Source organism: Lagopus muta, chromosome 32, assembly GCF_023343835.1.
Source record: "Lagopus muta isolate bLagMut1 chromosome 32, bLagMut1 primary, whole genome shotgun sequence".
Lineage (NCBI taxonomy): Eukaryota > Metazoa > Chordata > Aves > Galliformes > Phasianidae > Lagopus > Lagopus muta.
Genome location: NC_064464.1, coordinates 898,470 through 912,607, shown reverse-complemented (window position 1 = coordinate 912,607; position 14,138 = coordinate 898,470). Strand labels below are relative to the sequence as shown.

Sequence of the window (14,138 nt, the reverse complement as noted above, 5' to 3'; positions counted from 1 at the left end):
ACCAGCACATCAAAGCCCCATCCCATCACCTTCCCACACCATCCCAGCACAACCCAGGACCTTCTGACACCTTCCCAGCTCATTCCAGCACATCCCACCACATCCCAGCATCATCCCACGCCATCCCTGCACAACCCAGCACCATCCCAGTACATTCCAGCACCATGAAGCACATCCCAGGACAGCCCAGGTCCATCCCCGCACCATCCCAGTACATCCCAGCATATTCCAGTGAATCCCAGTACCATCCCAGTGCATCCCAGCAACATCCCAGCCCCATCCCAGCACATCACTGCCACATTACAGCCCCATCCCACACCATCTCACGCCATCACAGAACATCCCAGCACATCACAGCACATCCCAGCCTCATTGCAGTACCATCCCAGCATATCCGAGTACCATTCCAGCACATCCCAGCACATCCCAGCTCATCCCACGTCATCCCTGCACAACCCAGCACCACTCCAGAACATCCCAGCCCCATCCCAGCACATGCCAGCACCGTCCCAGCACAACCCATACTATTCCACACGATCCCAGCACGATCCCAGCACCATCACACATCCTCCACGCCATCACAGCACAACCCAGCACCATCCCAGCTGCATCCCACACCATCCCAGTACATTGCAGCACCATCCCACAACATGCCAGCCTGTCCCAGCCCCATCCCAGCACATCCCAGCACCAGCCCACTGCATCCCAACATATCCCAGAACCATCCCAAACCTTCCCAGAACCATCCCAGAACATCCCAGCACATCCCAGCACCAGCCCACTGCATCCCAGAATATCCTAGAACCATCCCAAACCTTCCCAGAACATCCCAGCTCATCCCAGCACCATCCCAGCTCATCCCACTCTATCCCAGCACAACCCAGCACCATTCAAGCACATCCCAGCACATCCCACACCATTACAGAACATACCATCTCATCCCAGCACATCCCACACCATTCCAGCACATTCCAGCCCCATCCTTGCACATTCCCACACCATCCCAGCACCACTCCACAACATCCCAGCAAGTCCAAGCACAGTCCCAGCACATCACAGCACAACCCAGACATCCCATACTATTCCTCACGATCCCAGCACCTCCCAGCCCCATCACACACCATCCCACAACATCCCAGCACATCCCAACCCCTTCCCACAACACCCCAGCATGTCCAAGGATGATCCCAGCACATCCCAGCACATCTCATCCCAGCCGCTGCATCCCACAACATCCCAACACTTCGCAGCACAACCCAGCACCAGCCCACCACATCCCAGCCCCATACCAGCACCATCGCAGGACATCCCAGCACCAGCCCACCGCTTCACAGCAAATCCCAGAACCATCCCACACCTTCCCAGCACCATCCCAGAACATCCCAGCACATCACAGAACATCCCAGCCTCATCGCAGTATCATCCCAGCACATCCCATCACCTTCCCAGCACAACCCAGAACCTTCCGACACCTTCCCAGCTCATTCCAGCACATCCCAGCATCATCCCACACCATCCCAGCACAACCTAGCATCACTCCAGAACATGCCAGCACCATCCCAGCACAACCCAGACATCCTATACTATTCCACACGACCCCAGCACCATTCCAGCACCTCCCAGCCCCATCACACACCCTCCACACCACCATCCCACACCTTCCCAGCACATCCCAGCCTCATTGCAGTACCATCCCAGCACATCCGAACACATCCCAGCTCATTCCAGCACATCCCAGCACCATCCCACGTCATCCCTGCACAACCCAGCATCACTCCAGAACATGCCAGTACATCCCTGCACAACCCAGACATCCCATACTATTCCACACCATCCCAGCACCATTCCAGCACCTCCCAGCCCCATCACACATCCTCCACACCTCCATCACAGCACAAACCAGCACCATCCCAGCGGCATCCCACACCATCCCAGTACATTGCAGCACCATCCCACAACATGCCAGCCTGTCCCAGCCCCATCCCAGCACAACCCAGCACGTTCCACACAACTACATACCATCCCAGCACGTCCCAGCCCCATCCCAGCCCCATCCGAGGACATCCCACCAAATCCCAGCACCAAAACTGCATCATCGCAGCTCATCCCATCACATCAGAGCACCATTCCAGCACAACCCAGACATCCAATACTACTCAACACGATCCCAGCACCATTCCAGCACCTGCCATCCACATCACATATCATCCCACACCATCACAGAACATGCCAGTGCATCCCAGCACATCCGAGCCCCATCCCAGTACGTCCCAGCACATCCCACCACCATCCCATCACAATCCCACACCATCCCAGCACATCCCAAGACATTCCCACACCATCCAAGCACATGCCAGAACATCCCAGTTCCATGCCAGCACATCCCAGTATGTCCCAGTACATCCCAGGTCATCCCACACCATCCCAGCCCCATCCCATACCAGCAACATCCCAGGCCAGTCCTAGCACATCCCAGCACATCCGAGCCCCATTCCAGCACATCGTGCACTATTCCATACATTCCCAGCACATCCCAGCACATACCAGCCCCATCCCAGTACCATCCCAGCACATCGTGCACTATTTCATACCTTCCCTGCACATCCAGGCACATCCCAGCTCATCCCAGCCCCATCCCAGCAGCTGTATCCCACCCATGTATCTATCTAGAAACTCAGCTTCCCCAGTCCTTCAGTGAACAGACACAAAGACACCCACCGTGCGCTGCCTTCTCCTCCACCATTTCCTTCAGGACATGGCAGAGCCTCTGCAGATAATCGCCAATTCTCCATGCCTCTCTCCGTCTCTCAGGACCTGAACACAAAGCACGAAAATACATTGCAGACAAACAAAGGACTGAACTGAATGGACTTTGGGTGAAGTCAATACAGACAACAGCCACCCCTGGGACGCCTGTGGGGCTCCAGCACGGCAGGCAGCCAAGGATTTTGGCCCGGCCTTCCCTGCAGGCACTTCTGCACCCAAAGGCTGAGGACAACTTTCCATCACACGCTGCCATCTACGCAGCTGCGGAGCAGAGTTATGCAAGTTGCAGAGCTGCCAGGTGGGCAGCTGGCTGGCGCTCAGCATCATCTCAGCACCATTCCAGCACATCCCACACCATCACAGAACATCCCAGCACCATCTCAGCACCATTCCAGCACCATTCCAGCACATCCCACACCATGACAGAACATCCCAGCACCATCTCAGCACCATTCCAGCACATCCCACACCATCACAGAACATCCCAGCACAACCCAGCACATCCCAGCCCCATACCAGCACCATCCAAGGACACCCCAGCACCATTCCACAACATCCCAGCATACCCCAGAACCATCCCACACATTCCCAGAACCATCCCAGCACATCCCAGCACCATCGCAACACATTCCCACATGATCCCAGCACATGTCAGCACCATCCCAGCACATCCCAGCAACATTCAAGCACATCCCAGAATAGCCCAGGTCCATCCCAGAACATCCCAGCAACATTCCAGCCCGATCCAAGCACATCCCAGCCCCATACCAGCACAATCCCACACCATCCCAGTTCATCCCACTCCATCCCAGCACAACCCAGCACCATTCAAGCACATCCCAGCACATCCCACACCATTACAGGACATACCATCACATCCCAGCACATCCCACACCATTCCAGCACATTCCAGCCCCATCCTTGCTCATTCCCACACCACTCCAGCACATCCCAGCACATCCCAGCACCACTCCACAACATCCCAGCAAGTCCAAGCACAGTCCCAGCACATCACAGCAAATCACAGCACATCCCAGCATAACCCAGACATCCCATACTATTCGTCACGATCCCAGCACCTCCCAGCCCCATCACACACCATCCCACACCATCCCAGCACATCCCAACCCCTTCCCACAACGCCCCAGCATGTCCAAGGATGATCCCAGCACATCCCAGCACATCTCATCCCAGCCGCTGCATCCCACAACATCCCAACACTTCGCAGCACAACCCAGCACCAGCCCACCACATCCCAGCCCCATCGCAGGACATCCCAGCACCAGCCCACCGCTTCACAGCAAATCCCAGAACCATCCCACACCTTACCAGCACCATCCCAGCACATCCCAGCCTCATCGCAGTACGATCCCAGCACATCCCACACCATTCCAGTACATCCCAGCACCGTCCCAGCATAACCCAGCACGTCCCAGCACATCCCATCACCTTCCCAGCGCAACCCAGAACCTTCCGACGCCTTCCCAGCTCATTCCAGCACATCCCAGCATCATCCCACACCATCCCAGCACAACCCAGCACCACTCCAGAACATACCAGCACCATCCATCCCCATCCCAGTACAACCCAGACATCCAATACTATTCCACACGACCCCAGCACCATTCCAGCACCTCCCAGCCCCAACACACACCCTCCACACCACCATCACAGCACATCCCAGCACCATCCCAGCTGCATCCCACACCATCCCTGCACATCGCAGCACCATCCCAGCCCCATCTAAGTACAACCCAGCACATCCCATCACGTCTCAGTACAACCCAGCTCATCCCAGCGGCATCCCAGCACAACCCAGCCCCATCATCCCATCCATGTATCCATCTAGAAACTCAGCTTCCCCAGTCCTTCAGTGAACAGACACAAAGACACCCACCGTGTGCTGCCTTCTCCTCCAGCATTTCCTTCAGGACATGGCAGAGCCTCTGCGGATATTCTCCAATTCTCCATGCCTCTCTCCGTCTCTCAGGACCTGAACACAAAGCACGAAAATACACTGCAGACAAACAAAGGACTGAACTGAATGGACTTTGGGTGAAGTCAATACAGACAACAGCCACCCCTGGGACGCCTGTGGGGCTCCAGCACGGCAGGCAGCCAAGGATTTTGGCCCGGCCTTCCCTGCAGGCACTTCTGCACCCAAAGGCTGAGGACAACTTTCCATCACACGCTGCCATCTACGCAGCTGCGGAGCAGAGTTATGCAAGTTGCAGAGCTGCCAGGTGGGCAGCTGGCTGGCGCTCAGCATCCCAGCACCATCTCAGCACCATTCCAGCACATCCCACACCATCGCAGAACATCCCAGCACCATCTCAGCACCATTCCAGCACATCCCACACCATCACAGAACATCCCAGCACCATTCCAGCACCATTCCAGCACATCCCACACCATCACAGAACATCCCAGCACCATCTCAGCACCATTCCAGCACATCCCACACCATGGCAGAACATCCCAGCACAACCCAGCACATCCCAGCCCCATACCAGCACCATCCAAGGACACCCCAGCACCATTCCACAACATCCCAGCATACCCCAGAACCATCCCACACATTCCCAGAACCATCCCAGCACATCCCAGCACCATCGCAACACATTCCCACATGATCCCAGCACATGTCAGCACCATCCCAGCACATCCCAGCAACATTCAAGCACATCCCAGAATAGCCCAGGTCCATCCCAGAACATCCCAGCAACATTCCAGCCCGATCCAAGCACATCCCAGCCCCATACCAGCACAATCCCACACCATCCCAGTTCATCCCACTCCATCCCAGCACAACCCAGCACCATTCAAGCACATCCCAGCACATCCCACACCATTACTGGACATACCATCACATCCCAGCACATCCCACACCATTCCAGCACATTCCAGCCCCATCCTTGCTCATTCCCACACCACTCCAGCACATCCCAGCACATCCCAGCACCACTCCACAACATCCCAGCAAGTCCAAGCACAGTCCCAGCACATCACAGCAAATCACAGCACATCCCAGCATAACCCAGACATCCCATACTATTCGTCACGATCCCAGCAACTCCCAGCCCCATCACACACCATCCCACACCATCCCAGCACATCCCAACCCCTTCCCACAACGCCCCAGCATGTCCAAGGATGATCCCAGCACATCCCAGCACATCTCATCCCAGCCGCTGCATCCCACAACATCCCAACACTTCGCAGCACAACACAGCACCAGCCCACCACATCCCAGCCCCATCCCAGCCCCATCGCAAGGACATCCCAGCACCAGCCCACCGCTTCACAGCAAATCCCAGAACCATCCCACACCTTACCAGCACCATCCCAGCACATCCCAGCCTCATCGCAGTACGATCCCAGCACATCCCACACCATTCCAGTACATCCCAGCACCGTCCCAGCATAACCCAGCACGTCCCAGCACATCCCATCACCTTCCCAGCGCAACCCAGAACCTTCCGACGCCTTCCCAGCTCATTCCAGCACATCCCAGCATCATCCCACACCATCCCAGCACAACCCAGCACCACTCCAGAACATACCAGCACCATCCCAGCACATTCCATCCCCATCCCAGTACAACCCAGACATCCAATACTATTCCACACAACCCCAGCACCATTCCAGCACCTCCCAGCCCCAACACACACCCTCCACACCACCATCACAGCACATCCCAGCACCATCCCAGCTGCATCCCACACCATCCCTGCACATCGCAGCACCATCCCAGCCCCATCTAAGTACAACCCAGCACATCCCATCACGTCTCAGTACAACCCAGCTCATCCCAGCGGCATCCCAGCACAACCCAGCCCCATCATCCCATCCATGTATCCATCTAGAAACTCAGCTTCCCCAGTCCTTCAGTGAACAGACACAAAGACACCCACCGTGCGCTGCCTTCTCCTCCACCATTTCCTTCAGGACATGGCAGAGCCTCTGCGGATATTCTCCAATTCTCCATGCCTCTCTCCGTCTCTCAGGACCTGAACACAAAGCACGAAAATACATTGCAGACAAACAAAGGACTGAACTGAATGGACTTTGGGTGAAGTCAATACAGACAACAGCCACCCCTGGGACGCCTGTGGGGCTCCAGCACGGCAGGCAGCCAAGGATTTTGGCCCGGCCTTCCCTGCAGGCACTTCTGCACCCAAAGGCTGAGGACAACTTTCCATCACACGCTGCCATCTACGCAGCTGCGGAGCAGAGTTATGCAAGTTGCAGAGCTGCCAGGTGGGCAGCTGGCTGGCGCTCAGCATCATCTCAGCACCATCTCAGCACCATTCCAGCACATCCCACACCATCGCAGAACATCCCAGCACCATCTCAGCACCATTCCAGCACATCCCACAACATGACAGAACATCCCAGCACCATCTCAGCACCATTCCAGCACATCCCACACAATCACAGAACATCCCAGCACCATCTCAGCACCATTCCAGCACATCCCACACCATGACAGAGCATCCCAGCACCATCTCAGCACCATTCCAGCACATCCCACACCATCACAGAACATCCCAGCACCATTCCAGCACCATTCCAGCACATCCCACACCATCACAGAACATCCCAGCACCATCTCAGCACCATTCCAGCACATCCCACACCATGGCAGAACATCCCAGCACAACCCAGCACATCCCAGCCCCATACCAGCACCATCCAAGGACACCCCAGCACCATTCCACAACATCCCAGCATACCCCAGAACCATCCCACACATTCCCAGAACCATCCCAGCACATCCCAGCACCATCGCAACACATTCCCACATGATCCCAGCACATGTCAGCACCATCCCAGCACATCCCAGCAACATTCAAGCACATCCCAGAATAGCCCAGGTCCATCCCAGAACATCCCAGCAACATTCCAGCCCGATCCAAGCACATCCCAGCCCCATACCAGCACAATCCCACACCATCCCAGTTCATCCCACTCCATCCCAGCACAACCCAGCACCATTCAAGCACATCCCAGCACATCCCACACCATTACAGGACATACCATCACATCCCAGCACATCCCACACCATTCCAGCACATTCCAGCCCCATCCTTGCTCATTCCCACACCACTCCAGCACATCCCAGCACATCCCAGCACCACTCCACAACATCCCAGCAAGTCCAAGCACAGTCCCAGCACATCACAGCAAATCACAGCACATCCCAGCACAACCCAGACATCCCATACTATTCGTCACGATCCCAGCACCTCCCAGCCCCATCACACACCATCCCACACCATCCCAGCACATCCCAACCCCTTCCCACAACACCCCAGCATGTCCAAGGATGATCCCAGCACATCCCAGCACATCTCATCCCAGCCGCTGCATCCCACAACATCCCAACACTTCGCAGCACAACCCAGCACCAGCCCACCACATCCCAGCACATCTCATCCCAGCCGCTGCATCCCACAACATCCCAACACTTCGCAGCACAACCCAGCACCAGCCCACCACATCCCAGCACATCTCATCCCAGCCGCTGCATCCCACAACATCCCAACACTTCGCAGCACAACACAGCACCAGCCCACCACATCCCAGCCCCATCGCAGGACATCCCAGCACCAGCCCACCGCTTCACAGCAAATCCCAGAACCATCCCACACCTTACCAGCACCATCCCAGCACATCCCAGCCTCATCGCAGTACGATCCCAGCACATCCCACACCATTCCAGTACATCCCAGCACCGTCCCAGCATAACCCAGCACGTCCCAGCACATCCCATCACCTTCCCAGCGCAACCCAGAACCTTCCGACGCCTTCCCAGCTCATTCCAGCACATCCCAGCATCATCCCACACCATCCCAGCACAACCCAGCACCACTCCAGAACATACCAGCACCATCCATCCCCATCCCAGTACAACCCAGACATCCAATACTATTCCACACGACCCCAGCACCATTCCAGCACCTCCCAGCCCCAACACACACCCTCCACACCACCATCACAGCACATCCCAGCACCATCCCAGCTGCATCCCACACCATCCCTGCACATCGCAGCACCATCCCAGCCCCATCTAAGTACAACCCAGCACATCCCATCACGTCTCAGTACAACCCAGCTCATCCCAGCGGCATCCCAGCACAACCCAGCCCCATCATCCCATCCATGTATCCATCTAGAAACTCAGCTTCCCCAGTCCTTCAGTGAACAGACACAAAGACACCCACCGTGTGCTGCCTTCTCCTCCACCATTTCCTTCAGGACATGGCAGAGCCTCTGCGGATATTCTCCAATTCTCCATGCCTCTCTCCGTCTCTCAGGACCTGAACACAAAGCACGAAAATACATTGCAGACAAACAAAGGACTGAACTGAATGGATTTTGGGTGAAGTCAATACAGACAACAGCCACCCCTGGGACGCCTGTGGGGCTCCAGCACGGCAGGCAGCCAAGGATTTTGGCCCGGCCTTCCCTGCAGGCACTTCTGCACCCAAAGGCTGAGGACAACTTTCCATCACACGCTGCCATCTACGCAGCTGCGGAGCAGAGTTATGCAAGTTGCAGAGCTGCCAGGTGGGCAGCTGGCTGGCGCTCAGCATCCCAGCACCATCTCAGCACCATTCCAGCACATCCCACACCATCACAGAACATCCCAGCACCATTCCAGCACATCCCACACCATCACAGAACATCCCAGCACCGTCTCAGCACATACCAGCACCAGCCCACCACATCCCAGCATGTCCAAGGATGATCCCTGCACATCCCAGCACAACCCAGACATTCCATACTATTCCTCACTTCCCCAGCACCTCCCAGCCCCATCACACACCTTCCCAGCACCTTCCCAGAACATCCCAGCACATCACAGCCTCATTGCAGTACCTTCCCAGCACATCCGAGCACCATTACAGCACATCCCACCACATCTCAGCTCATCTCACGTCATCCCTGCACAACCCAGCACCACTCCAGAACATCCCAGCCCCATCCCAGCACATGCCAGCACTGTCCCAGCGCAACCCATACTATTCCACACGATCCCAGCACGATCCCAGCACCATCACACATCCTCCACACCGTCACACCACAAACCAGCACCATCCCAGCCCCATCCCACACCATCCCAGTACATTGCAGCACCATCCCACAACATGCCAGCCTGTCCCAGCCCCATCCCAGCACAACCCAGCACGTTCCACACAATTCCATATCAACCCAGCACGTCCCAGCACATCCCAGCACCAGCCCACTGCATCCCAACATATCCCAGAACCATCCCAAACCTTCCCAGAACCATCCCAGAACATCCCAGCTCATCCCAGACCCGTCACAGGACAACCCAGCACCATTCAAGCACATCCCAGCACATGCCACACCATTACAGAACATACCATCACATCCCAGCACATCCCAGCACCAGTGCAGCACATCCCAGCCCCATCGCAACACATTCCCACATGATCCCAGCACACGGCAGCACCATTCCAGCCCCATCCTTGCACATTCCCACACCATCCCAGCACATCCCAGAACATCCCAGCAACATCCCAGCACCATCCCACACCATCCCAGCACAACCCAGACATCCCATACTATTCCTCACGATCCCAGCACCGCCCAGCCCCATCACACACCATCCCACACCATCACAGAACATCCCAGCACATCCCAGCACACATCAGCACCATCCCACAACTCCCCAGCATGTCCAAGGATGATCCCAGCACATCCCAGCACATCTCATCCCAGCCGCTGCATCCCACAACATCCCAACACTTCGCAGCACAACCCAGCACCAGCCCACCACATCCCAGGCCCATCCCAGCACCATCGCAGAACCTTCTGACACCTTCCTAGCTCATTCCAGCACATCCCACCATATCCCAGCATCATCCCACACCAGCCCTGCACAACCCAGCACCATTCCAGTACATTCCAGCACCATTGAAGCACATCCCAGCACCATTGAAGCACATCCCAGCACCATCCCAGTACATCCCAGCCCCATCCCAGCACAACACTGCCACATCACATCATGTCCCAGCCCCATCCCACACCATCTCATGCCATCACAGAACATCCCAGACCATCCCAGCACATTCCAGCCCCACCCCAGCACACCCAGCACATCCAAGCCCCATCCCAGACCATCCCAGTACGCCCCATCCCAGACCATCCCAGTACGCCCCAGCACATCCCACCACCATCCCACCACCATCCCATCACAATCCCACACCATCCCAGCACATCCCAAGACATTCCCACACCATCCAAGCACATGCCAGAACATCCCAGTTCCATGCCAGCACATCCCAGTATGTCCCAGCCCCATCCCAGTACATCCCAGGACATCCCACACCATCCCAGCCCCATCCCATCCCATCCCAGCAACATCCCAGGCCAATCCTAGCACATCCCAGCACATCTGAGCCCCATCCCAGCACATCGTGCACTATTCCATACCTTCCCTGCACATCCAGGCACATCCCAGCACATCCCAGCCCCATCCCAGCAGCTGTATCCCACCCATGTATCCACCCAGAAACTCAGCTTCCCCAGTCCTTCAGTGAACAGACACAAAGACACCCACCGTGTGCTGCCTTCTCCTCCACCATTTCCTTCAGGACATGGCAGAGCCTCTGCGGATATTCTCCAATTCTCCATGCCTCTCTCCGTCTCTCAGGACCTGAACACAAAGCACGAAAATACATTGCAGACAAACAAAGGACTGAACTGAATGGACTTTGGGTGAAGTCAATACAGACAACAGCCACCCCTGGGACGCCTGTGGGGCTCCAGCACGGCAGGCAGCCAAGGATTTTGGCCCGGCCTTCCCTGCAGGCACTTCTGCACCCAAAGGCTGAGGACAACTTTCCATCACACGCTGCCATCTACGCAGCTGCGGAGCAGAGTTATGCAAGTTGCAGAGCTGCCAGGTGGGCAGCTGGCTGGCGCTCAGCATCATCTCAGCACCATTCCAGCACATCCCACACCATCACAGAACATCCCAGCACCATCTCAGCACCATTCCAGCACATCCCACACCATCACAGAACATCCCAGCACCATCTCAGCACACACCAGCACCATCCCACAACATCCCAGCATGTCCAAGGATGATCCCAGCACATCCCAGCACAACCCAGACATCCCATACTATTCCTCACTTTCCCAGCACCTCCCAGCCCCATCCCACACCATCTCACGCCATGCCAGCACATCCCAGCACATCCCAGCCCCATCCCAGCACCAACTCAGCATATCCCAGCACACTCCAGCCCCATTCCAGAACATCCCAGTACGTCCCACCACATCCCAGCCCCATTCCATACCATCCAACCACCATCCCAGTACATCACACCCACATCACATCACATCCCAGCCCCATCCATGCACCTCCAAGCCCCATCCCAGCCACATCCCAGCACCAGCCCAGCACATCCCAGCACCAGCCCAGTTCCAACCCAACAAATCCCAGTACGTCCAGGTACATGCCAGCACAACCCAGCAGCCGCAGCCACATACGAGCAGAGAGCATGAGATGAAGGCTGGCGACTCACCTCTGGCATCCAGCCCAGGCTCAGCAACAGGAATCCGCTTCGGTGCTTCACCAAGAGGACCTGCAGGCACAGCTGTGATCAGACACAGGTGAGGACAGCTTCCGCTGCACCTTGGCGCCTGCTATTTCTGCAGTGACCTGCGAGGACTGGCGGCAGGTCGGGGAAAGACATGGCCCAAACGGCAAACCAAAGAGTAGCAAGGGCTGCTTTCCCACTGAAATGGGACACTTCCCCACAGAAAGAAACACTCAGGACTGCTCTGTGTACAGAACAGGGCCTTCAAGGCACAAAGAGACCTGAAAGACCTTTGCAGGCTCTTAAGTGCCTGCATAAACTACGACAGCACCAATTCTTCCTGCCTTCAAGGACCCTCACAACTTACCTCTGGTTTCCCGAGGCACAAAAGCAGCATCCACCCAATCCTCTGGATAAGGAGCATCAGCGCCCTCATCTAGAATCAAGAACAGGGGAGCCACGTTCCCATGGCACATCGAGATCTCCTTTTCCCCTACGGACTGGGGAAGGCTCAGGTAAAGCGATGGGAGACTCGGGCCGTGATCGCCAAGGCTGCAGAGCGGCCAGGGCGACCTGGAGCCTGGCACTGGGCAGCTTCCCAAATGCTCTCTGCAGGCCACGTGCAACGCGCCGCTGGGACCGCTCGCAAGGGCACACAGCCATCAGGGCTTTCGTACTGGGAAATCCCTGCTGCATCTCACACTAAAGCTTCTTCAGCCACATTTTCCCTTCAAGCCTCCTCACCCCTCCTCCCCTCCCCTCCCCTCCCATCCATTTTCTCCTTCCTCTTGTCCTTCCCCTGCCCTCCCCTCCCCCCTCTTTTCTCCCTTTCCCCTCCCCTTCCCCCTTGCCTTATGCCCAACTTTCCTCTCTTGCTCTTCATGGAATTCATCTGGATTCTCCTGCCTTTTGCTGCTACTCTTGCCTGGCTTTCCTTTGCAATGCTGTGCGTTGCTCTCTCCGTATTTCTTGCCAGCCATTCTTCTCTTAGCTCTTATTCTTCACTTTTTACTTGGCTTTTTCTCGTTATCTTTTTTCCTTTTGTTTTTACAGACATCTGTACAGCCACGTTCTCCTATATCCTCCCCCAGCCCCCTACATCCCTCCCCACAGCTCTCCCCAGCCCCTGGAGCCCTTCCACAAACCCCCCCAAGAGCCGCCCCAAAGAAGCTGTGTGCCGAGCTGCAGCCGTACATCTCAGTCTGGGGAGCTGGGAACTGGGGCCACAAGCACAGGAATGTTTCCCTATAGCACCGTGTCCCCACAGAACCCCCTCACCGCCCTCTATTGCCCCAAATCCCCCAGACCCACCCCTGCACCCCATATACCCCAATCCCCTGCCACAGCCCACTCCAGCCCCCTGTGCCTCCCTGCACCCCAACAGCCTTCTGCAGCTCCCCGCAGCCCTCCCCAGCTCCCCACAGCTTCCTCGCCCCCTCTATTGCCCCATCAGCCCCCTCTATCTCTCCCACAGCTCCCGGGAGCCCCATACCGATCCCACATCCATCCCATATCCTCAGCCCGTCCCATATATATCCCACTTCCCCACACCCCATCCTGTCTCCATCCACATCCCCACATCCCAGCCCCGCTCCCAGCCCCTCACCCCACACGGAGGTGGCTGATGGCCGCGCACGCTTCCTTCTCTGTCCCGGTGCTGCTCTCCGTCCATCCCGGCTTCGGCACCGCTGTGCTCGCACCGCTCCCTTCATGCCGCGGCTCCGTCTCGGCGCTGCCCAGAGCTCCGGCGCGCAGCGGCTGTGTGACCAGCACCGTCTGAGGGGAGAGCCGGCT

General features: G+C 57.0%; 1 protein-coding gene across 1 annotated transcript in view; it reads right to left on the bottom strand.

Moving 5' to 3' along the window:
• LOC125686152 (uncharacterized) overlaps positions 1-14,138 on the bottom strand; it is a 94,572-nt gene extending 80,434 nt beyond the window's left edge. The window contains exons 1-6 of the mRNA XM_048929871.1: positions 13,951-14,138; positions 12,712-12,780; positions 12,330-12,389; positions 11,360-11,455; positions 8,994-9,089; positions 6,681-6,776 (exon numbers count right to left, since the gene is read on the bottom strand). Of these exons, the coding sequence (XP_048785828.1) occupies positions 6,681-6,776; positions 8,994-9,089; positions 11,360-11,455; positions 12,330-12,389; positions 12,712-12,780; positions 13,951-14,056 (523 nt within the window). The 5' untranslated portion in view covers positions 14,057-14,138. The remainder of the gene's footprint in view (positions 1-6,680; positions 6,777-8,993; positions 9,090-11,359; positions 11,456-12,329; positions 12,390-12,711; positions 12,781-13,950) is intronic.